The sequence below is a fragment of the Mercenaria mercenaria genome, chromosome 4 (assembly GCF_021730395.1).
Source record: "Mercenaria mercenaria strain notata chromosome 4, MADL_Memer_1, whole genome shotgun sequence".
In the NCBI taxonomy this organism is placed as follows: Eukaryota; Metazoa; Mollusca; class Bivalvia; order Venerida; family Veneridae; genus Mercenaria; species Mercenaria mercenaria.
The window spans coordinates 13006074-13032993 of NC_069364.1; the positions used below are offsets into that span (position 1 = coordinate 13006074).

A 26920-nucleotide genomic window follows, 5' to 3' on the forward strand; every position below is an offset into this window, starting at 1 on the left:
TTAATTTCAACCTTGTTTCCATTTTCTGCTGTACATGTGTTATGTTCTTGCATTTATCATGTGGTGTCGTCTCAGAAATGCTGCAAAGTAGATTTTTTTGGCTTCATCACTAGACACTATAGACACAAGGAAAATACTAAATATTGTATTCTGGAATAAAGATTTCACTAGGAGGCTTGTATATTCTTTATATAGGTTGAATTAACCACTTCTGTAACAAACCCATTTCAAACATGTTTTAACTGAAAAGAAAGAACATTATGTATTCTATAAACTTTAGCAATAAAACAATGTTAGACTAGTTTAAAATGTTCTAAAAACAAACAAAATTAGGATTTTAACATGCAGGCATTTACAAAAATGGTTTATCTTATTTCCTTTTTATTTTTAATTATTTTATTCAACTCGTTTTATAAATATCCTCTATGTAAAACACATATATGCAAGACTCATCTGCTGACAAATTGTAAAAGAAAAACGCGCTATTCAGCTAGGGCTTGAGAATCGTTTTCAATATCAAAGCTACACCCTGTGACTTTGAAATCGAACTAACTTTGATGACCTATATGAAAATCACAGTGATTCAAGAATCATATAATAAATATAAAGTTTCAACGTGTTCGTCGGTTAACTATCATGAAAATAAGGTATATGGATCAATGGGCCAATGCTTCTTTGTAGGGCAATACGAAGCAAGATTTAATAGGAAATTTAGCCAATATGACCACCCCCATCGTCTTGAATATTGCGCCCCAGATGTGAGACTATGTTTTTGGTCCGAGTAACAGTTACATTTTAAATGTATTAAACTTAACAAGGTATAAATACTAGTTCACGATTTTACACGAGATCGATGATGGGCGCCGGATTAATCAACGATATCCTGCAACAAATTTTCTACTTTTATATATTCTTTTGGTTTAATTTTAGTTTTCAACAATATTTCAGCTATTTTCACAGACAGTTTACCGAAACATCATTCCTGGGAAATATCAGAGATGTTATTTAAAGTTATATCAGTGACCTTAAAAACGCAGAATGTAGGTTTTCTCGTGACGCGGCTCATTTTAGAAATTTTATTCAAAAAATATTTGCTACTCTTTAGACATTCAGTGCGAGTACAATACAAAACATAAGCATATACAGGTTATAAATAGCACACTTACACTGAAATACTGTTACTAATTTTAGACATTCAATGCAAGCACAATACAATTTCAGCTTCAGAGATGTTTATGTGCGGTTACGGATCTCTGTAAAGTAAATGGACGCAGAAATAACGCCTAACCAACTTTACTAAATAAATAAAACATGTACTTTTGTGAAGAAAATCAAGACAGCGCCGCACTGCAAATTATGCCCCGTCGTAGGATAATACAACAAGTTCAAGCTTCCTTCCAAAATGGCGGCTTCCAGTGAAATGATCGTGTCTTTTTGTCCCGTGACGCAGCGTCTGTATTAGTACTCGTTTATATTTCAAAATACTTAGGTTTTTTTACTTGTCTTAAGATAAAGTTCGGTGCGACTTAAAAGGCAGAGCTCCTTGAAAAATCACCAGTGCCCCTTAAAATTCATAGAAGTGGTATTATTGCAATGGCTTCAAATATCTGTAATTACGGATCCTTATTAGGAATTTTACGTTCTGTTTTTACATTTATGATATTTGTATCAATGGTTATCTAGCAAATTACGTGCATTTTGGAAGGAAGAATGGGACAAATTTCGGTCAGGAAACACTGCTATGCTAGACCTCTGGTATGGGAGAATGACAAACAACCATTTACATGAACATTTTTGTTTTAAATTCAAAACAAAAACGTTTTCAAAAAAGTAATTGATCAGAGTTTTACACACTCAGAGAAAAACACTGAACACAGAAATTCTCAAAAGCCCATGTTTAATTCACCAAACCGCTAACGGTCTAGGGCTTTTTAAATGTTAATATTTTTCATCTCTTTAGAGTAGGGGGTGGTACTAGGAACCTTTTGGATGTTAATTCTCATTTGTATAGCTAAAAAACATTCCCAAGTGTAAAACACTGGTCAATGATTTCTAAGATTTATGGATGCAATATATGTGAAAGATGGGAGGAGCAATATGTGTTTTTCAAAAATTCCACGCACCTTCTTTATTGTTTGATGTACAGGACGTACATTGGAAGCTGACATCAAAATAAAACCTTGTTAAGTTTTCGCACGAATGATTTTCGTGAGAATATTTCAAAATACATGTTAAATTCATAAAAAATAATAAAACTAGTGAAATTAAAAAAAAATATTCCGGTAGGGTTCGAACTACCGACCTGTTGATTATGAAGCGAGAACGCTAACCACTAGGCTACAGAGGAATAGTGACGTCACACCTTTTATAAACACTTTTATAAATTTATAAATTTTATTTACAAAGTCGGTGCAAATATAACAAATAACAAAAGCTCTAGTGAGCTTTTAAAACCGACTTAACATAGCACATAATAAATGGCTGGCATTTAAAACTATTATGCAGGACATACATTATATACATATATCAATACGAACAAACTAAAATATAAGAGATCAGCGGGTATCAAAAGTGCATCAGTTAAAAAAGTAAAATACTGGTTTTTAAAATTAAGATTAAGAAAGACCTAATTATCATAGTATTATCTATTCTATATTCAATATCACAGAGAGTGCCATCACATTACACATGAGTATCAGTTACATATCACATAATTATCACAGAACATTATTTTTTAAGTATTGATAATCTAGACTAAATTATTACAGTAGTGATAATATTTATAAAACCGAGAAATCCAAGTCCATAAAAGTGCTGTTAAAAGTCAAAATAATGACAACAAGCATACAAAGGATGGTACAGTATGCAGAGTGATCTTGGCGCCCACCATTGAGCCATTTTCGAATGTTCCAAATTTCAACACTAGCTCAAGGTCAAAATCAAGGTCAAATTTCATTTCGGTACACAACACTGTGCATGTGGTCCATGCATGCGGTCCAAATTTGAAAGCTAAAGCTTGAGAAATGTCAAAGTAGGTCACTAGATCAATCTCAAGATCAAAGTTCATTTTAGTACACAAAACTATGCATGTGGTCAAAATCTGAAGGCTAAAGCTTGAAAAATGTGAAAGTAGGTCACTAGGTCAAAATCAAGGTCAAATTTCATTTCGGAACACAAAACTATGCATGTGGTCCAAATTTGAAGCCTGTACCTTCAAAAATGTGAAAGTAGGTCACTAGGTCAACGTCAAGGTCAAAGTTTTTTTCGGTGCACATAACTATGCATGTGGTCAAAATTTGAAGGCTGCAACTTGAGAAATGTAAAAGTGGGTCACTAGGTCAAAATCAAGGTCAACTCGTGTCAAGATTCATCTTGCCACTCAAAACTATACATGTGGTCCAAATTTGAATGCTGTAGGTTATTGACAAGAGATTTTAAGCTTTTCCCTATATAAGTCTATATGAACCATGTGATCCCCGGGGCGGGGGCCATATTTGACCCTAGGGGGATAATTTGAACAAGCTTGGTAGAGAACCACTAGATGATGCTACATTACAAATATCAAAGCCTTAGGCTTTGTGGTTTGGACAAGTTTTTCCCTATATAAGTCTATGTAAACCATATGACCCCCAGGACGGGGCCATATTTGACCCTAGGGGAATATTTTGAACAATCTTAGTAGAAGACCACTAGATGATGTCACATACAAAATATCAAAGCCCTAGGCTCTGTGGTTTTGGAAAAGAAGATTTTCAAAGTTTTTCCTTATATAAATCTATGTAAATAATGAAAATAAACAAAGGGCCATAACTCATTCAAAAATTGTTGAACAGCCTGATTTTCAGAGGGACACAACTAGGATACAAATACATCATTCTGACAAAGTTTGGTCAAAATCCCCCAGTAGTTTCTGAGGAGATGCGATAACGAGAAATAATTAACGGACGGAAGGACGGACGGACGCAGAGTGATTTGAATAGCCCACCATCTGATGATGGTGGGCTAATAAATCGGTATATTGGTTTCACCTGTACTTGTCCCTTTAACGATTACACATAGCAAAAAATAAAGAAATTAAATAATTCATTGAAAAATAAAAAGTTTTCGATGAAAATAAAAGAAACATTAACATTCATATTGCAATCGACCATCAGTAAAATTATATATGTAATAGGTCGCGTTTCACACACCACACAGAGTGGCCAGAAAAGGGTTTTTTACTAAATATGACCGATTTAAATTGATCAGGGAAGCATTAAGATCATGATACATTTCATTTTATAAACATCATTAAAACCTTCATACTTTGTAGTTTGTGCACATATGTGGATAATGTTTATACTAAAATTATAAAAGTACGAAATTTCTATTTGAAAAATGGTCATTTATGAAACATGACTCTTTTCCTTCTGTTTTGTATTGTGAGAATAGGGAGTGATAGTATCAATTTTATAACGAGTAGGGAAGCATTAAGATGCTATTAAATCACAAAACTTTTTACATCATTATAATAATGAAAGATTAAAGTTTCTGCTGATATGTGGATAAATTATGTGGCATTATAAATAAAAAAGTTACTACAATTAAAAAAATCATTTCCTATATATCTCTATAGTAGCAAAATCAATCGGATCGAGAAATCGATAACGCCGATTTTTCAAGCGTATTTTCAAGGGAGACAATTCCATCGATAAGCCAGCGATTATCATTCAGGTACATTATTTTACACAGAAATAGTGATTCATTTAAAAAACGCATCAAAGACCAACGTATTTGGTAAATAAAGGTTTTATCTATGCTAGGTAAGTTCTAATCTTCTGTCTGATATGTCTCTGGCATACTGGACACTGTGTCAGCGGTTCCGCGCACTCCATGCACATACGATGGTGTGTACACGGAATGAACAAAGTGTTAACGGCGTTCCGTCCACACGTCATGCAGATTATCAAACTTTTAAGACGCATATTTTCTTCCATGAGAGTTTCTGAAATATATAATGTATATAATACTCTATTAATTGTCAAATAAAAGTAATATTTAAGAATATAAATACGTTATCTATACACGTTACATATTATATATCTAACACAAAAATTTACTTTCTTGTTAAAACATGAAACATAATGCTAAACATATATTTTTATGTCTATGTACACACAACAAATAACTGTCTGTAACAGGAATTACATATACATTGTATTAAACTGAATCAATGTCTTTTATACAGTACTATACTGTCTCCTACATCCTAACTATGACATTTATCAAGGCCATAAGTTTCTCTTTCTTACTTAGTACAGTTTTGTGAAATGGGCAGGGATCTTCACTCGGTACATATTTACGGAACAACTCTATTAACATTTAATGATAATTTATTACTGTTAATTCTAAAGCTGGGTAAAAGTTTGTACTGATTCTTCCTACTGTCATAAGATTAATGAAATAAGTGTAAAAATCATAAAAACTCAATCTCCGAGAGAAATAAAAAAGACGATATAGACAGAAGAAAGTGACATACGAGGGGCGTTCAATATGTAATGTTACTCCGTATGTAGTTCCATAACCGCTGGTTATTTTTAGATGCAGTTTTCGGCAGATTATAGAGCAATTTATTGGGACCACAATAAAAAATCCGCAGGTTCAAAGTAGAACTATAATCATTTTAGTGAGGTGTACTCAGGTATACTAGACCATTTTTATAATTTAGGTTTGTCCTGGGCATCCAGAGTCTAAGAAAAATAGAATAACTTGTAATATCACAAAATTCTATCATTTTTCTTCGAGGCACAGCAATTTGTGATGCGTTTGCTTTTGTTTTAAACTATTTATTGCATTTTCAATTTTATAACACAACTAAAAATTCTAAACTTGAGGTCGATTCCATCTGGAATGGGTGTTGAGAGCGATTAATCAAAGTTGTAAGAACTAATTTCGCAATCGAGAATTAAGATACTAGTATCAACCTTAAATATAAGAATTTTTTAAACGATGATTATCTTGCATGACAAAATTGCAGAGGCCCATTGTACTCGCCTTATCATTTTTCGAGTAACAATATACACACTCAATTTAAAACTGTTATAAACTTTTTTATTTTAGTTTTCATATGTTTTTGTGAAGATCATGATTTGTTTTATTTAATTTAACTGAAAATTGAACTATAGTTCTAGTTGTTGAATAGTAGAATCAAGGAATTGCATATTACAATCACAATAGTTTGGACATAAAATTGTCCAGTATACCCGAGTACACCTCACTAAAATGATATTTTTTTACTTTGAATCTACCAATTCTTATAATTTATATAACATTGTGTTGCAAATAAATTGCTCTATAATATGCCGAAAACCGCATCTAAAAATAACAAGCGGTTACGGAACTACATACGGAGAAACATTACATATTGAACGCCCCTCGTATATATTACAACGCAAAAAACATAAAACCATAAAAATACCTATCACTTATAGTAAGTCGGGTAACATAATTTTTATGACCCAGCTTGAAACAACACTGACCGGATAGTGCTTACCCCTAGGCAATATTATAATACACAATGAAATTCAAAGGGCTATTAAACATTTGACACAATTAAATTATTTTATGCTTAATGTAATTGTGTGCAATCTTGGGATTAAATTAAGTTAATTTTCAAACGAATAATTAAAAATGTACCAAAAACAGGCATTAAAGGCACTGGCCTCAAGATCGTTCAACAACAACAAAAATATTTTTTAGACTTCTGGAAATGAATGCTATGATTTCTTAAGAATGCTTTGAAACTAAATTACTGAGAGACTATACGTTACGGAAACATTATGATTACAAGAGCTGACACTAATGGTGACAAATGCCCCCGCAGCACCTTGACCTTTGACCTGGTGACCCCAGTTCAGTAGGGGTGGTGTACTCATAAAGTACTATCAGCGTGTGAAGTTTGAAGGTCTTGGGTGAAGTGGTTCGCATGTAAAGTGCCTTCATGCAAAAAGTTAACGTTGGCCCCTGTGACCTTGACCTTTGACCTGGTGACCCCAAAGTCAGTAGGGGTGGTGTACTCATAAAGTACTATCAGCAAGTGAAGTTTGAAGGTCCTGGGTGCAGTGGTTCGCGAGTTAAGTGCCTTCATGCAAAAAGTTATCGTTGGCCCCTGTGACCTTGACCTTTGACCTGGTAATTCCAAAGTCAGTAGGGGTGGTATACTCAATAAGTACTATCAGCTTGTGAAGATTGAAGGTCCTGGGTGCAGTGGTTCGCGAGTAAAGTGCCTTCATGCAAAAAGTTAACGTTGAGACTAACGAACTAACGAACGAACGAACGGACGGACGGACAGTTGAAAACTAATATGCCTCCCTTCGGGGGCATAGAAAATTAAAAGGCGTTTTTATATTCAAGCGCATTTAACACTAAATCCTCCATAGGGTTATTGGTACCTCATTATTGCCGCGGCGGTCCGGGTTCGATTCCCGGCGCAGTCATCTTTTTTCCTTGATATGGCATTTTTAAATAGTTTAGAAACCAAAAATTCATATTATAATGTTCATAATATGACCAAACTTCAATTTGAAAGATAACCTTGATAAATTGATAATTCTGTTGTTGTTTTTTTTAACCTCCTTTCAATATTTTATTCTGTATTTATAAATTAAAGCAGTCATTTGCCGATTTTTATCGTAAAGATATAAGTATATCCTGTGTATTTATTTGTTTCGGAATTCAACTATTAATTCATTAAATTGGTCTAATTACAATCTCAGTTGTTGTTTTTTTTTTGGCACTACAATCCATAGGCTCTGAGCTATAACAATCTGTACCGACAAAACCCCTGCAAACCACAGTATGTTCAAATTGTATCATTTTTTCAGCAAAACATTGAAATATTAGAGTGAAAAATATCTGGGTATTTCAAAGTTGAAAAAAATAGTTTTAAAACTTTTTGCTGGTACGAACTGCAAGTATCCGGAAGATGGAACCATATACAATTTGAGTATAGCTATATTATACCGCTTTTGAAATCAAATGTAAAAACAATGATTCATACAAATGTGATTCAACAGAATGGCAAGCCTGAAATTCGTTCAAGGTTTAACTTCTGAAAATCTAGAATAACCCACATACATTCGAGTGCGAACAGTAACTTAAGGTTTTTTCCTGCTTGCTATTGTTGAAATAGTGGAGTGAAATACTTCATTAGTACTGATCTGTGGTTAAACTCTTTGCAAAAAAAAGAAAGAAAAAAGACACTGTGTCTTTTCCGTTTAAAATATCTTTCACTCGTGAACACCAGATCTTAAATCTTCACTCTTGGTTACGCACTCGTCAAACAAAATTGCGTCTGGTATTCACTCAGTGAAAGATAGTTTGATCTTACACTGAAACTAAAAGCTTCCCCTTGCATACTTGAAACGTATGCATAGATGTAAGGTAGGAGAGAATTGATACTGTGAGTATATACTGTAACATTGTCTTGCAAGCATTCCTTTAATCCGACAGCACTACTTACACATTATCCACGTATTGAAAGGCTTGCTTGTGAATAGTCAAAACTATTGCTCGAAGTCCTAAAGACCAAGGGCCGATAGTTATGATTACTGACCGCGGCAAGTCATTCAATAAATGTTTTATTACATGGCAGTAGAAAGAAAAATTCATATTTTTCCTTTAAGGTTTAACTGTAGCCCAGAAATGTAATGTAGAACAATAGACCGGTCAATATCACAAACTATGACCCGGCGATCATGTAACAAATAACAATACTAATGGAACCAGCGCATATGGTGGACAGGGTATAAAACACTATTTTTTTCACATGCGATGAGTTCTGATGACAATAGAGGTATAAATTAAGGCTAGTGTTTGCTTAAACTTCATTGTGGATGTATTTTTTGAGAATTTTGTTTAAGGAAATGTTAGAGAATGAAACAACTGATGACGTAACACTCAATGTTAATATGAGTAGTAGTAGTACCAAATTTGATGTGATTTTGCGGTAACCAAATATGACTGGAAATTTCTCTTATATAAGATACATAACTCCAACTTTACATATCATTTTATGTTAGTGTTAAGCTAATAATTAAAAATGAGCGGATCTGGCTACACTGGGAACATAAAATATATAATACAAAACGAATGTGAGATATTTACCATGATGACGTCGTTCTAACTCAGAAGCTCTTTCCTGGCGATGTTTCTTCTCCTTTATAATTTCCACCATTTCAATTATCTCCTCTATAGTTGGTTTGACAGAACCTATTGGTATGTGAAAAACTCTATGTAGCACAGTTATAATGAATACGCGGAAACTGTTAAATAATTTGCAAAGTTACATAATGCCTTTATATTTAATATCATGTGTTAGCATATTCATCTATCGGATTTAATTCTGATTTTAGTTGGCATGGGTCAGTAAACTGATGTGTGCTCCCCGAATACATTCTGGACACAGGAAATGCGACAACATTTGCTTGTAGGATGTGAAAGAATGAGGCTTTTAAAGATTTTAAAGCGAACTATTTTTCTTGCATTGAACAAAATTCTATTCAATTGTTACACAAGGTAAAAGTGTAAGATTAAGTACGTAAGTTGTAATATGTCAATAATTATCTGGGATTGAGTTATGTTTCACTATCTGTAGTGCAAAATACAGCATTTTTGAAAACATCTACAAGGACATAACTCTTGAACCCGGCATGGCTTCTATATGCACTAACAACACAAGCAGGCTCACTTCGTATTTATACATTTCTGCAAGTATGGGGAAGATCCCTACTAAGGTTTTCTACAAAGCTTATTAGTATTGTGCAATATGCAGCGTTCTTTAAAATTTCGATGTGCCATAACACATTAACCTTATAATGTCTGACGTTATGCTCAAGTTCATGTAACAAAAATATTTCTTTGTATTTTAAAATTGTAAGAGAAGTTATCAGCACAAGGTACCTATTAGTATTGCATGCTACGAAGTTTCAGATGTAGGTAACTCCAAAACCAGACAAAGTACATGTTTGTCCGGTTCACTTCATTGTGACACGTTTGTGTACGTTTGGGCAAATTTCCTTGAAAATTGTAATTTAGGTATCAGAAGTGACAGAAGGACAACGTTGCAACTAAATCCCTAAACAAACTCTTAAAGAGCAAGAGTAACATAGTACCACTTAATACATTTATATTAGATCTAATTATGGAATATACTAACTTAGATATTTTGATATTCTAAATACACTCCTTAGTTTAGACAGATGTTATCGATATTGTTTACATTTGAATACCTTCAACGAAAGACATGTGTTATATTGTCCTTAAAATGAAACTGTGTCAAGCGATCAAGGTAAATATGCAAACATTAGGCTCATGTACGCTTTTGTAATGTTTTGTCTTTAACTTACAACTCAAGAAAAATTAAACTGTGTGTACTTTTACTAATTAATGGGGTTAATAAGTAAAGACCACAGGGGTCCGGTACATGAGTGAATTGAGTTTAATGACTTATTTTTGAGTCCTAGAGCCATAATTATGAAAAACCAATGCTAATATAACTTCTCACTAGGCATAGGGAATAGTAATATTAGCATGTTTTTTTTGTTTTTGTTTTTTTCTAATTATGGCTCATGTACTCAAAACTAAGTCATTAAACCCAATCAACTCCTGTGCCGGATCCCTGAGGTGAAGACTAACCCATGTTTCGCAGATCTTCTACAGCTTCGTTAAAATCTATCAGTTGATATCCCATCTCTAGACAGGTGTTCTTATGTTCCTCTAGAACAGCTTTTATTACTGGATCTCTCAGATTTATTTGTCCAGATGCATAAGGCAGACTTCGACGACCAGGAAATTCCTCGTTTTCCGGTCCCTGCAGAAAATAAGAGATGTCACTCAGACTGGCGGCTATGTAATTACATATCCACAATGTTCGATTTAGACCTTTCTAACGTAAACGTAATTACGAAACGGAATACTGAATCCGTAAAATTTTAGGCTAATTTGTGGTCTATGGGAGACAATTTCATATAATAGTAATACAATAGTATCTCCCTTAGACCATTATTTGCAAATAACATTTACGGATTCAGTAATCCGTTTCCGATTTACGTTTACGTTAGAAATGTCTTTTACTAAACAAAATTAATTAAATTACAATAATAGAAAAATTTATATACCTCTGAGTTATATTGATCCGAAGCTTGAACGGGCGCTATAAATTCATTCCCTTTCTTCTCCCTGGCATATTCACATGCCGGAAACCAGCGAATATGTTCCCTCCATGGAACATCATCCGGGTCCCAACGTCGAAGTTCGCCATCACACATGAAACAGCGCACGTGATCTTCTAAGCCTGGCGGAGGAAAGACAGACAAAACATTTCCAGTCAAAAGGTTTGCATATAGAATATTTTAAAAGCATTAGTTTTTTTTCATTTAATTTATTTAAATTCTGTATTAGGGAAGCAAAACTACAATAGTGAACCAAGTGGTGCTATGTCCCACTATGTGACGAATCGCCCAATCCAAATCTAAACACCAACATGTTTTTTTCGTTGTTGGTCAGCGGTAAAATGATTAGTAAATCCCAAAAAGAAACTAGAATGTGTCTGTAGGACACAGGGTGTGCCCCCCATTGTACATTTGTCACAAATAAGGGGCAATAATTCAAATGCTTGCAGTGTTAATGGGATTTAGCCTAAACAAACATTTTATTGAAAGGATTTATTATTCTAGGCCATATATTTTTGAGCTATGAGCATCACAAACAAACAATCCACTATTTTGGCTATTTCGAGGGCCATAACTCTATAATAAGCGCAAAGATTCTCAAGAGGAATGCCAAGTGTGAAAGGTCACATCATGATAAAAGACTCAAGCAATGTTTCATGAATTTACATTAAACACTTTTTGAACCAGGCACATAATTAGGTGAAAATGTGCATTTTTTACTATTTCAAGGGCCATAACTTTAAAAATAGGGGGTGGAGCCGGCCAAAAAAATAAAAGGTGTGAAAGTTAAAATCATGATAAAGACTTATGCAAGTTTTCAACTAATTATATAAAATACTTTTAGAGCTAGGTGCGTCAAAAGGTGAAAATGGGCATTTTTGACTATTTTAGGGGCCATTACTCTGAAAATAAGGGGCGGGGCCAGACAAAAAATAGGAGGTACGCAGGTTCATATCATGACAAAGACTCATACAAGGTTTAATCATATTATATGAAATACTTTTTGAGCTAGGCACGTCTCAAGGAGAAAATGTGCAATTTTTACTATTTCAGGGGCCATAACTCTAAAAATAGGAGGCGGAGCCAGACAAAAAAATAGCTGATGTACAAGTTCATATCATGATATAGACTCATACAAAGTTTAATCAATCTATATGAAAGACTTTTTGAGCTAGGCGCGTCACAAGGTGAAAATGGGCATTTGGGCATTTTTGCCCATTTCAGGGGCCATAACTGTAAAAATAGGGGGCAGACCAAAATGAAAAATAGGAGGTGCGCAAGTTCATATCATGATTAAGACTCATGAATGCAAGGTTTCATGAATCTATATCAAATACATTTTGAGCTAGGCGTGTCAGAAGGTGAAAATGTGCATTTTTGACTAGGGCCATAACTCTAGAAATAGGGGGCGGAGCCAGACTAAAAATAAGAGATGTGCAAGTTCATATCATGATTAAGACTCATGCAAGGTTTCATAAATTTATATCAAATACTAGGCGCGTCACGAACTTCGGACGGACGGACGGACGGACGCACGGGCAAGACCAAATCTATATGCCCCCACCACTACTCATAGGGGGCACAAAAATGTTCATTATAATATCTAGAAATATATGGCATTAGGAGAATAAAGAAAATAGTATACCAGTATAATACAGTCCAGCGTCAGCAAACTCTGCTGGTGTCTGACGTAAATAATTCGGCCAGCCTGTAAATGATGAAACACGAGCCTCAAATGTCTGATACTCAGGATGTCGGCACTGTACGCTTGGCCCTGGATCTATAAACAGTTGTTTTTTAATATAATAAAAGTATTCATTTAGGTCGAGTGTTTAACATATATATGGTTATTATTGTTACGAAACCAAATGGGGACGAATATAACGGAAATTCATAACAAGGAGACTGTGACTCAATGCAGACCTGGAGCACTTCGTGCTCAGGTGAGCTAAAAAAAAAAGGAAGACAGAAAGAAAAATACGCCAGTAAATGCCGGAATCATTCCTGAAAAAATTATAAATCGTTTTTTACATGTGTCTTAAACTAATAACGTCCGTGTGATTTTAACGGCCACACGCCGAACCGCAAAAATGTATAGTTACCGCCACTGCTCTGTTTTTGTTTTGTTTTTTTAATGAATCAACTCGTTGTTAAGCATTTGATCTTAATGCACTACTCAGAAATATAATTTTGAAATTAATTTCAAAGGATGCTGTGTTGCCACACAGATAATTACTTAAACAGTTTATTACAGAATGATTATTTTCTTTATATAGAAATAAATATATTTTCATCAAAATATTATTACATTTAGTATGCACTTGTGCGATGGCCTCATGCTACGCACCAGAAAAGAAAGTTTTGAGAATAGATACAGAAGCCATTCTAAACCATTTTATGCGTTCTATATCATATATACCTACAATTACGCCGCCCGTGATGTTATAAAATCATAGCCATTAATCGTATTATTCTAACGTGTATTTACTCATCACTAGCCGCCCCTGGATTTTTCAAGCTCATATCAGTTCATAAAATTCGGTGTAAAAATAAATATACGGAAACGTATTAAAACTATTCTAAAAAGAAGTGAATCTTTTTTTTTTATGAACAAAAATTTTTTTTTTCTTCAAACTACGTTGCTTTGATGCACACACCGAGTTTCTACGCACCTGAATATTTAAATATTTTAAGTCAATTAAGACGGGTAGCATTCCTGATAATCTTGTGCGTGGTCTTTTATATATGAATAAAACTAACAACACCCGTATGATTATAACATACGCTGAACTTCATATTTCTCAATCAAAAAGGCACCAATTATTATCCGCCCCTGGTTTCTAGAAACACGTATCAGCGCATCATAAAACATTTCGTTTCAATGCAGTACACAAACTTACTTATAAATTCGAAGATAGATAGATTTCTTTATTTCTTCCAAAAATGGAGAGCATACAATTCTATCTTTCCACGCACATTAATAGTCAGCTTATACAGAATTATTTTTTCTCGTAAGTAGAAATTTAATCCAAATTTTATTATATTTCAGTATGCACGCACGTGTTTTCCCTATCGTTGCCCGCCCCTGGATTCTTAATATTCATATCAGTCCAATTAAAAAAAAATCTTTATTATATATATATATATATATATATATATATATATATATATATATATATATATATATGTATATATATATATATATATATATAATGAAACTATTCTAAAAAGAAAGACTGAATCATATTTATCAAAAAAAAATCCCTTTATTTCAATTTATGTGGCTTTGATGCACACCCCCGAATTGATACGCGCCTGAATACCCAATTATTTTATACCCGTTGATGCAGAAATCATTCCTGAATAATTGTATGTATCATATTGGTATATATGTCTAAAGCCAAGACCGCCCGTGCGATTATCACGGCTATACCCGGAACCGTGCGATTCTCACGCCGCCGCGTAATTATCAGGCTGATCACTACCAAATAGAATGTAAGCCTCCGCAGGTCTATCACAAGTAGTCCAAATATAAATAGTACTAATCGTTTTTTCCTTTCCTAGTGCATTTTCTGGGCAGCAACGTGTTTACTTTTACCCTACCGCGTTTCAGTATGTATCTCTTTGCATTCTATTGAAATCGGCATGTTCCTATTGCATGCTAGGTAAAAATGGCGGCGTAAGAATTTAATGTCTCGAAAAGAGAAATTGAAAGAAGCGAAAAGTAGTAAATTCAGCGGGTTGTATTTAACGAAATGTAGTTTTCTTATATAAAAGTTAACACCCCCTTTTCTTTTTGCTTTTCTAAAGTAGCGATCTAGTTCTTTATGGGAATATAAGTCTCTGAAAATCCGATATGCTAGAAAATGTCGAAAAACCGTTATGAAGTAAGTGGATTTTATATGAAATAAAGAACAGCTGGATTTAGTGGTGTTCAGCCTATCACACGCATGGTAATATTATCAAGCGTGTGATATTCACGCGACACCGGTACAAATTAGGTAGCAGGGTACACTTGGATTCGAAAAATTTGGGCACGGACAGTCTTACATGTAGCGAGTCGCAATATTGCACTTCCCTTATGAGCAGAATCAGGGTGGCCATTTTATAAATTGCGTGCATGTTTTGTGCTTTTAATTAATGAAAGATCAGGATTCTCGTACAAGAATAAAGAAAGTTATCAAAACGCACTTCCCTTATGAGCAGAATCAGGGTGGCCATTTTATAAATTGCGTGCATGTTTGTGCTTTTAATTAAACATCAGGATTCTCATACAAGAATAAAGAAAGTTATCAAAACGAAAGTTTTACACCATATATTAAAATAGCATGCAAAAATCATCAATTTTGCACTTTTTGAACGGCCTGCAATGATCTCGCTGCAAGAACAATGCCCAATTTTATTGCATTTCTCAATTTAATAGTCCTTACTGAACTTCAGGATATAAACGGAATGGGGGCCCATCCAGCTCATTTTTTCACAAAATAGCAAAAATGTTCCCGGTATCAATCAACAAGCACAGAACCCTTCCGTGATTTGAATTTTTCCGCGAAAAGGTGTCTCATCGAGCAATACGAAGCTAGCAGCAGTTAATTTAACAAGTGACATCAGAATTTTACATGTATCGGCTGTATAAATTTTCAAAAGAATTAACAATCATTACCTCTCACCTTAATTTACAGACATCCAAAATCACGAAGTTTTAATTATTACAAATATTGACGGGGGCCAAAATTCGAAGTGTACCCTGCTACCTTACAGACTCCGGTATATGGCCTAAGACCACAGTTATTTTTACTATATGTTTTATATAGGCACTGGACACTACTGCAATTTTGCATGCATTCCAACCCCCTTAAAAATACCTGAACTCAACAGAACTATTCAAGAGAAAAAATTCCAGCCATAGTAAACATGGGGTTGACCCGCTCTTTTTTCCACCATTTTGAACCAAATCATATGCGTATGAAGAATACTCGCTAGATGGCCGCAAACAGGCAAAACAGGCCCTATCAAAAAGTCATGTTATGCATTTTCTGACATTCTCATTCTGTCAAATTGTACATGTACCTACTATTTCATATCTCCTCTATTAAATTATGCCATTTATTGCAGGTCTTTCCCTAAAGAATTCACCAATATTCACCATCAATCAGAGGAACTATTTTCCGCGTAACCACTTCCGTATTGTGTCAACCAAGGGCAAATAACTGTGATCTTATGCCATATACCGGGTTCAAGCAATTTGAACGAAAAGTATCTAAAATGTATATATTTTCTAACAATGTTAATACTAACCCTAACCTTTAGTCGGAATATTATACATATTATACTTTAAATGCGTTCGGACATGCAATAAATTGAGTATGTTTGTCGTTCTCTCCGACAATAACTTCTGGACATGCGCAGAAAACATATCAGCAATAAGCAACATCGTAATTTTATGGCATACAGACACTAAATAGGAAAAAATGGTAGTCGCTTTATGGCGGATACAAATAGTCCTCATCTATGCTTGACATGTAGGTAGCATTTTCATAATGAAATAACAACATGACAAAAATTTTCATGGAAACTGAGATCTTACACCACCACTACAATTTGGGGTCTCATATTTTTAGCTGATGTTGCAGTTTGTGTGTTTGCCTGAAAATAGTTTTCTTGCATCAAACATGATCCCCACTTTTCTTTTGATTTTTATTCAGCACTGACAATATTCTTCTAGAAAATGTAAGTTACAGACATTGGAAATATGTCAATTTCATGTAGAATAAAGAAGAACGGCTATTTAAGGTGTTGTAACCTATTATTACGTGTACATGATCAACTGCTAGTGTTTCCGGTTTTTGGAGATCGGTATAAATTACAGACTCCGGTATAAAGCGGATTCAGGCAATTTGAACGAAAAGTATTTTAAATGTATATATTTTCTAACCATGGTAATAATAACCCTAACCTTAAGTCGGTATATTATACATATTCTAAATGCGTGCGGACATGCAATAAATAAATATATAAAAATCGTAATTTCATTACTTGTATATGATTGATTATTAGTGTTTCCAGTTGTTACGGATATTTCCTTGATTTTAATAACTTTCATCCGCCAAGTAATTTAGGGAAGAAAAGGCATTCTAAATCAATCACTTACCATGACCGTATATAAGCAGATTATTTTTTAAATATGAAGCCAGGAATATTATTCTTTCGATTTTTGTCAAACAGTCCCGGTCGTTTAAAATAATGAATGGCATTACAGGACTTAGTTTATTTTAGAGAAAGAAGAAACATCATTCTTTGTTTTTAATGTAATTTTACGAAACTTTTTATAAGACAAACTAACTACATGTTTAATTTCATTTTATCGAAATTCTAATTCGTTATATTGATATCTTATTTTATTAATTATTTAGTTTTGAACAGCAAATGTTCACAAAAAATTCAAAGATATAAATCACAGTCTATTTAATATAGCAAATAAACATTTTGGAATATTGGAATAAGATTTCGATAAATCGATATTAATACTCACGTTGCGGGTAACGTGCTTGTCCATTACTTTCTGCCTGCTGGTTCTGAAAAGGAGATTTGTTTAATTCATATAAAAACCTTACCACTGAAACTATGTCTTTATATATCAGCTATGCGTTTACAATTATTAGTCTAGTTTTCTAGTAAAGGAAAAAGTACAAGAATATTTATATGCATGTTTCTGTTTGTCATTATTTTTTATTCTATAGTGTTACACCTCAAAATGGTAGTTTAGGGAGAGAGTTTCTAAAAAAGCTAATGTAGCTTCCTACCCAATCCTTAATGTTGCTATATGTATTATTGTAACAACTGTAATTATACTGAATAAAAATATTGTTTAAACCAAAATGGTAGCAACGCATTTTGGTAGTCACTACCAAAGTTCGGCCGAGTTTTGATAGCGACAAAATGCGTTGCAAGGGTACATATGATGTGTTAATGATCATGGAATGGAACGTATTTTGTGTGCTCATTTTTACATTACGCACAAAAGAGATAGATAAAAGGAGGGAATGTCTCCTATAAAAATAGTGGGAGAGGGGCTTCGGAGCTCCCCTCTCGAGATATGGTTTTCGTATAAAAACTTTCAACCAAAATGTAGATTCCTGAGCGTGTGAAAGGGGCATACCCTTCCTGTCCAATGATATTGTATTGTTTTGTTGTTTTAATGTGTTAGTGTTGTCGGAGGGATAGTCCCCCGAGTTTTTAAAGTACGAAAATGTTGAATTCTGTAAAACGCGTGGGTCCTCCACCAAGATAATTTTTTAAAACATACCACATAGACATAAATGGTGAATTCTGTGCGTGTTTAGGGTTGTTAGATAAATATGTAGGCTACAAAGTGTTTTTCTCTTTAAAGGTGAGGGGTTTCGAGATTTCACCACATATCTTTGAAACACAACGTAAAAGAATGGTAAAATGTGGGCGTGGGCTTATTCGAATAATTTTCCAAAAACTAAATTCTTCGCCATTAGATTTAGATTTAGTTGTGCGAAGTTCCTTCAATATCTCAAGATGTATGTCGAAGTTAGAGATGTACTGACCTCTCTTACGTATGTTCCAATGGTCCTGCTTGACTGAATCTAGGGCCGTTATATTTTCAAGGTCAAATGGTCAAGGTCGGATGAGCGACTAAGTTTCATCATGACTCTCTTTGAAATAATATTGTCCATTCGTCACAAAATATTCTTTTTGTACATCACGAGATTATGATCAATACCGTTTTCCGTTGGATGTGTACATATCCAACGCATTTTGGTACTACATTTTTGTAAACTATCAAATTGCGTTGAGTGTAACGCATTTTGGTAGAGACTACCAAAACTCGGCAGAATTTTGGTAGTGACTAAAAAATGCGTTGCTACCATTTTGAGGTGCAACATAGCATCACTAACTTCGACTTTTAGCGAAACAGTAACAGTGGTGATAAATGAAAGATGGTCAACACTTATGCATTTACAAAAGTAAAGAATCTGACAATACATACTTGTAAAGAATTCCTAGGATGGTAACTAGATTTTTCAAATTTTCATGGTATCTTCATTAGTTTTGCATTTGTCATCAATTTTGATGGGGGTATTAATAGAGTAATCCAGATTGTAACTTGTGACACCAAGTATTGTTTGAATTACAATTTTGGTTTAACATTTGTGCCATAAAACTGACAACATTTGATATCTTACACATTCAAATATAAAGCAGTAATTTACTAAAGAAAACCCGGTTACGGATTTGATGGAACTGACTGTAGACTATAAATAGTTTGTTTTAATCGGTTTACCTTTATAGTAGACAATCTTGCAGCTCCGAGATGTTCAAGAAGGTACTGACATTCTCCCGAATATCGTACATGTTCTTGTATCGGATCATCCCCTTGTGAGAAATCTTTGAGACCAATACCACACTGGAAACAGCGCACCAGGTCACCTTGATCTGAAATTCCAGGAAAAATGCCAAGCTTAAAGCTGACCAGAGAAGGGGCGGAAGAATATGAATAATTCATACATTAAAACTGCACAACGATAATTTAACAAAACACATTTTGCCTGAAGTACAATGCATGCCTTAAACCTTCACAGTGAAATTTTAACACAACATAAAAATATTACCTTAATTGTTGGTAATTAATTTAGCAACTACAATTTGATTTTTGTTGGTAACAATTAAGTTAAATTTTGTATAGAATTATTCAAGGTCAAGGTACCTGTGAAGAAGAAGCCTGCTTCACAAAGGCATACTGGACCGGGATGTGGACGCTTCCATCTTGTGTATGTTTGCAGCCTTTGACTGTAGTCTATATAGTCAGGATATCTTGCGGGTCTAACCGATCTTTGAGGTACTGTCGTTGTTCCTACAGATTGTGTGTATGCTGATTCAAGCTGTCTGTCACCATTAAGAATACCATTTCTAATCACATGATGTCCAGTGCTAAAGTTATAACCATTTTCCGCGGATATTGCGGAAAACGACGCCTCATTTGAAAACGCGATTTCAGATCGCTCTTGACTTGCCTGATCTGATGATACCTGCCGGGGAAAGCTGTTTCTTGCAAAATTATCTGCCATGACACCGAAACAATGAATATGAAGAAATAATGCAGAAACGTTAATCTAGTTGCTAGACTTTTTTTCAAAAAGAACTGGATGTCAGTACCAACACCAATTCAACACAACACATTTATGCAAAACAAAGGGTAAAGCACTTGACCTTCCTCGGTCAATGGTTCGTTTATTTAACATTGGATGGGAACCGTCACTGTCACTGGTATACTGATGATTAGCATCTGCTTCGCAAATGTCACGAGCAATTAGATGTATTATTTTCTTGACGGATTTCCATTCAGCACATCGAAAGCGCTGAGGACCATAACTATTTCTTTTGCACAAATGTATTCTTTTACAATAAGCAATGAGCTCAGCTTTAGGAATGTACCTCGAGGAATGTAGTATTTTTTCTGTAACCATTGTGGTGCCTATATGGCATTCCTTCAACTGGATGATCAGTCTTTATTATCTGGAAAAATATAACGGAAAAACCAATCTTGTTACACACTTTAGAGTTTCCAATATCAACCAAAACCCATCAGTTGTGTGAATGTGAAACTGGTCATGAGTACATCAGTGTAATTAACTGGTATCCTTATCCTATGCTAAAAGCGTCATAATGACTCTTGTTAAAATGTGACTGATGAGGACTTTATAATGAACATCATCCTTTTTTTCAATTTTCTATAAGGCTATCTCATATATTTGTTATAGAGGATTGCACATTTAATTAGTATAGTAGAACATAGGACTGCATTCATTTTCTTTTAAATGCCCCCCAACCGACACACACACGCTCGCAAATACGCACGCGCACGCACACGCACACGCACACGTACACGCACGCACGCACGCACACACACACACACACACACACACACACGTCTTATGGCTCTGAAAGTATGGCAGTATATATTCATGTGCTTCGCTGAAATAATCTTGCATACTTACTATTTGAACAATTATGCTATCTGTTTCTAGAAACAACAACAACAAAAAAACAAGAGTTTCACCAAGCGGGACAATATACGCATGTGAGGGGATGGGAGGGGAGGGGGAGCAGGGTGTGTGTGTGTGCACGGTGGTGGCGTGGCGGGGGCGTGGGTTGCAATGTAGATTGTTGAAGTCTGCATCAACATGTCTATATTCCAAGTTTCAAGTCAATACCTTTAATAGTTTTTACGTTATGCCCTAGACATGAAATATGATTGGCTGATTTCCACTTGCTGTGACCTTGACCTTCGATCTACCACCCTGGTTCATGCACTCATCACATCGCCTCATCACCACAAACCTACATCCCAAGTTTGAAGTCAATACCTTGAATGGTTAATAAGTTATGCTCTGGACACGAAAAAAAAACGAAAAAAAAAAGATTGATTTTTGAGCTCAATTTGTGACCTTGACCTTTGACCTGCATACCCGGTTTATTTGCTCTGCGCATTGTCTCATCGCCACCTACCTATAAGCCATGTTTGAAGTCAATACCTTGCATAGTTATTTACTTATGCTCCAGACACGAAATATGATGGTCAATTTTGATCTTTTAGCTCAACTTGTGACCTTGACTTTTGACCTACAGAACCGGTTCAAGCGTTCTGCATATCACCTCATTGCCATCTACCTATATGCCAAGTTTAAAGTCAATACCTTTAGTGGTTATAAAGTTATGCTCCGAACACAAATTATGACGGATAGACGGACAGACACACGCACCATCACATAAAACGTCCCGTTTTTTCCCAAAAAAGGCGTATAAAAAACCCCAAACAAAAACAATAAAAAAGCACTAAGAAAATTTAAAGGACGTGATAGACTCCACCATGTAGTGTTATAAAAGTGATTTTGTTATTGATTAAAGGTTAAAATGTGTATGCTATAACTATATCAGCCGAAAGCCAGTTAATAAACTCAGCAACATATATCAACTTATGTTAAAATACTGTGTCACAGATATCAGCAAAAACGATCACTCAAACCCGATCGATTTTTTCTTGTAACTTTGTAAAAGTATTTGTCCTTCGGTTTATATTCTATGTGAATGGTTATGTTAATTGCAGTTTGAATCTGTACATTATATTTTACAAAGTTACAAGAAAAAATCGATCATGATCGAAATCAGGGGCAAATAAATCATTTGAGTTTCGTAGTCTGAATCAAATTTTGATTTAATGGAGATAATCGTGTCCAGTCTGACTAAAATCATTTCCTATCAACGCTACACATTGGATAGGAAGACAAGCTATAGAGCATCTCGTTCAGACGTCCTTTCCGCCTTACTTTCAACAGTAGAAGTTAAAGGTAGCAGGGTACACTTCGAATTTTGGCCCCCGTCAATATTTGTTATAATTAGAACTTCGTGATTTTGGAGAGATAATGATTGTTAATTCTTTAGAAAATTTATACAGCCGACACATGTAAAATGCTGATGTTAGTTGTAAAACTAACTGCTGGTAGCTTTGTATGAATCAATGAGGCACCCCTGTAAGGGGAACTTCTTCTTCAATATTCTAAAGTTTCTAGGGACTTAAAACGCTACCTGACGGCACAGCAGCTCAAAAATGTTACGGTGAGGACACATAAAAGCATAAAAGTCAATATACACGCATAAGATTTTTTTAGATTCTAGCTCCAGTAACAAGGTTCTGGTACAGTAAAAACTTCATTTTTATCCTTATTAACACACACAGCGCATATTTGGTACAAGAATTGCATTTCGTCAATCAGGGGGATGTTCGGACGATGAGGACCCCATGAAATAGGAAATTAGGGGGTGGGGACATTTTATTTTCGCAAAATGGTGTAGAATTGCCCTTACATCATTCCTTATGACAAAATACGTTATATCATGTCAGTAAACGGTAAAAAATCGGATGTATTGTACGTTCTTCGTCTCGTAGCGACAATTTGTAAATTTCGGCTAAATCTGCGCATTAGGGGTGGGCAAGTTTAGACTCTCTCATACAGACATCTTTTCATGCTATTGAAAACATTTTTATTTGGTTTAATTTACGGAAGACATATAAATAGTAAAACCCTCTTTTGTTCATTAACTGAAAAATTTTAAGGTAGCAGGGTACACTTCGAATTTTGGCCCCCGTCAATATTTGTCATAATTAGAACCTCGTGATTTTGGATGTCTGTAAATTAAGGTGAGAGATAATGATTGTTAATTCTTTAGAAAATTTATACAGGCGACACATGTAAAATTCTGATGTCAGTTGTAAAACTAACTGCTGGTAGGTTTGTATGTATCAATGAGGCACCTTTTCGCGGAAAATTCAAATCACGGAAGGGTTCTGTGCTTGTTGATTGATACTCAGGAACTTTTTCGCTATTTTGTGAATAAACGAGCTGGATGGGCCCCCATTCCGTTTATATCCTGACGTTCAATAAGAACTATTGAATTGAGAAATGCAATAAAATTGGGCGTCGTTCTTGCAGCGGGATCATTGCAGGCTGTTCAAAAAGTGCAAAATTGATGATTTTGGCATGGTATTTTTCATGGATGGTGTAAACCTTTCGTTTTGATAACTTTCTTTATTCTTGTATGAGAATCTTGATCTTGCCATTAATTAAAAGCACAAAACATGCCCGCAATTTATAAAATGTCCACCCTGATTCTGCTCATAAGGGAAGTGCAATATTGCGACTCGTTACATGTAAGACAGTCCGTGCCCAAAGTTTTCGCATCTAAGTGTACCCTGCTACCAAAGTAAAATATATTTAAACCTTAGATTGTGATTATCGCGGGTTCATAATTGGTATGGTTGTGCCCTCGTGTTTCATTTGCGAAGAAATAAAATAATAAAGCTTGAGGAAACACCTGAGAATTAGTTATTTTCCCTATTGTTTCCCATTCAAAATTGAAAAGCATTGTTACGGAGTACTGGAGGTAAAATGCCTTAATTATAAGGCTTTATATTTAACACTCGGTAGGTAGGTGTTCCTCGTGCTCTGTGGTGTATTGGTCAAGCACGCGGAGAAGTTTTTATTGCCGCGGCGGCCCTGGTTCGGTTCCCGGCTCCGGTGTGATTTTTTCTTGATTTCGCATTTTTAAGGTAGTTTAGAAACAAAAGATCATGTTCTTATGAATGATTTTAGCCAAAATCTGGAGTTCAGTCCCTTTAAGCCAACCCCCGTCTGACTGGTTCAAATAAAAATATATTGGCGGAAGTAAAAATAGCAATACTGGAAATCCGATTATACCAGAAGATGCGATCCCTCTCTGCCCGTAAAAAAACAGTTTTATAAGACCAATATTGATAGTTCTGAGAGGCTGTACTGTGGTAGATTCCTGGATTTCGCGGCGAAGGAGGGCCTACCAGTCATCTACTGCTTGCATCAACTATGAAAGTAAAAGATTAACTGCGTAACCATAATAATTCGGTAGAGTTTGTTTTACGTTTAACTACCTTTTAACAGTATTTCAGTCACAAAAATAATAGTTATAATTTACGAAAGTCGAGTGCATAATTGCTTCCTCATACATAGTCCATTTTTGTTATGTCACAGTCCTCATTTCCGAATTTATCCGTACTTAACTAATGCTTTCGTGGCATTCATACACGTTTCTGAATGTTCATGTAAACGCCTGCAAATTGTATTTTGTTTCGAGTGTTGCGAGGAATCTTTAGCATTAATCATAAGATATACCGTTATGTTCAGATTTCTTGTTTATTTGAGTTAACTTCGAACAAATGGTGCAACACAAAAGTGAGTTTTCTATGGAATGGCATGCAAATTTCTAACTACACCATTCAAAACGATAAATGTTTAATAATTTAAATGACTATTTTAGGCCCTCCTTACAAAGTTGTTATTATACCATAAATCTTGGCGATATCCGTATTAAAAGAAAAACACGCTTTTCTTTTGTAAGCGCATTAAAATTGCTTTTGGGCCTGCATGCCCTAGCAAACATATTTTAAGCCTTTAATTAAAACCTGAAACAGAAACCTATTAAATTATGCGTTTATGAAACGCGTGACATTCTGTAAAATGGGGACTTCCGTGTTTCTTTCAAAATATAAACGTTTATAGAACCCACCATATAATAAACTGCCTTCATTTCTTGTGTCTGAAGCATTTGCTCACATTTGTTCAGACTGTCTATTTAAAAAGAAAAAAAACACATCGCAAATAAGGTACCCCTGTTTTATTAACATGTACTTACATTAACTTAGTTTTGTCACAATGTTTTGGAATTTTGTACTCGTATATTATATTTCAATCTATGCTTTCGGATGAAATACTGAGATATAAAAGATATATTTGATAAATTCAAAGTGAAAAATATCAAATAATTTTACAGTACTTTAGTTGGGACTACTTTAACAGTGTTTAAATTCATTTCCCCTTAGGGTGCCTCAGACGCTGTCACCTATTGCGATAATAACTTCAATAAGAATAGTTTCGGGTGTACAAATCAAATTCATATTGAAACCAAGTTTTCCTTAATTTTAAGCTTCCGCCTCGCTATGCGCAGTGTATTAACAGAATCGAAAATAGTATCATTTTATGGAATCGAATTAGGGCAAAAACTGCATGGTGCTTTCGTAGACCCAATCTTGCGATTTACATATATGCATTCGTTATTCTCATGTTCACATGCTTCCTTCGGACATCCCATTTTGCATTGTTACATGACCATTTGTGCATCCTATGTTTACATGTTCCTTTCTTACATTCAGACATGCTTAATTGTTTCATTTTAATATCATGGTTACTTCTTCATTAGTCTATGACATTATCTTGCTTTCGGTCATGCTGCAATGTGACATGCATCACTCGGTGTATTAGCTTGTGGTTAACCTAGACACACCTTCCCAATGTGTTTATATTGTGTAAATGCCGATGATATGGACAGAAGTGGCTCCTGGACAGGTTGAATGTGCTTACTCGTACGTATGAACAGCTAGCAAGGTTTTAAACAAACACAATCTCACTTGTCACAATGCAGAATGCAATATAGCACTAAGCATAATGAGGTTACCATAATGTACATTTCTCATTATGTTACCAGAGGGCGCAGCTTCCGCTAAGTCACGGAAAAAATATGACACTACGCATTTTGGCTTTGTGTCCGGTGACTGGACCAAACCTGTTTGATTTGTCTAGACGCCCGGTAATCAAGTTCGAAAAGGCCTGTGTATCATCAAACATGTTAGCACCTTATTTATTGCATTAAGTCAGTTGAGATAACATTCGTTTTAGCTCGACTGTTCAAAAATAGTCAAGCTATTCTACTCACCCTGACGTCGGCGTCGGCGTCACACAAGTTTAAAGTTTTGCATGCAAGCACATAAGGCTATCATTTAAAGGCATATATCTTTGAAACTTATTTTTCCTTTTTCTAGGTCAATTACCAACCTCACTAGGTCAAGTCCTATAACTCTGACATGTATTATGGCCAAATTAAGGCCCCTTTTGGACTTAGAAAATCCTGGTTAAAGTCTGGCGGGCAAGTTACTATCTCCAAAACTAATGCAGGTATTTAATTGAAACTTTACGTGTGTCTTCGGGGTTATAAAACTAGGTGATAGCATCAAGTCCCATAACTCTGACATGTATTTTGGCCGAATTATTCCCCTTTTTAGACTTAGAAAATCTTGGTTAAAGTTTTGCCTGCAAGAA

At 34.9% G+C, this 26920-nt stretch overlaps 1 protein-coding gene across 1 annotated transcript; it reads right to left on the bottom strand.

The window, feature by feature from the left end:
• Nucleotides 1-2382: 2382 nt before the first annotated feature.
• LOC128556214 (baculoviral IAP repeat-containing protein 8-like) lies at nucleotides 2383-20781 on the bottom strand. The gene is made up of 8 exons (XM_053540501.1): nucleotides 19945-20781; nucleotides 19522-19673; nucleotides 17743-17785; nucleotides 12856-12990; nucleotides 11157-11332; nucleotides 10675-10849; nucleotides 9145-9249; nucleotides 2383-4984 (listed from the first exon to the last, which is right to left on the bottom strand). The coding sequence occupies exons 1-8, from the start codon at nucleotides 20303-20305 to the stop codon at nucleotides 4794-4796; spliced, it is 1338 nt and encodes a 445-aa protein (XP_053396476.1). The 5' UTR covers nucleotides 20306-20781; the 3' UTR covers nucleotides 2383-4793.
• Nucleotides 20782-26920: the final 6139 nt, after the last annotated feature.

Coding starts and splice junctions, on each gene's coding strand:
- LOC128556214 (XM_053540501.1), bottom strand. CDS start 20,305: ATGGCAGATAATTTTGCAAGAAACAGCTTTCCCCGGCAGGTATCATCA. Junction 19,674..19,944: donor AGCAGGCTTCTTCTTCACAG/GTACCTTGACCT, acceptor CTGGAATTTCAG/ATCAAGGTGACCTGGTGCGC. Junction 10,850..11,156: donor CGGATCAATATAACTCAGAG/GTATATAAATTT, acceptor TATTTTCTGCAG/GGACCGGAAAACGAGGAATT.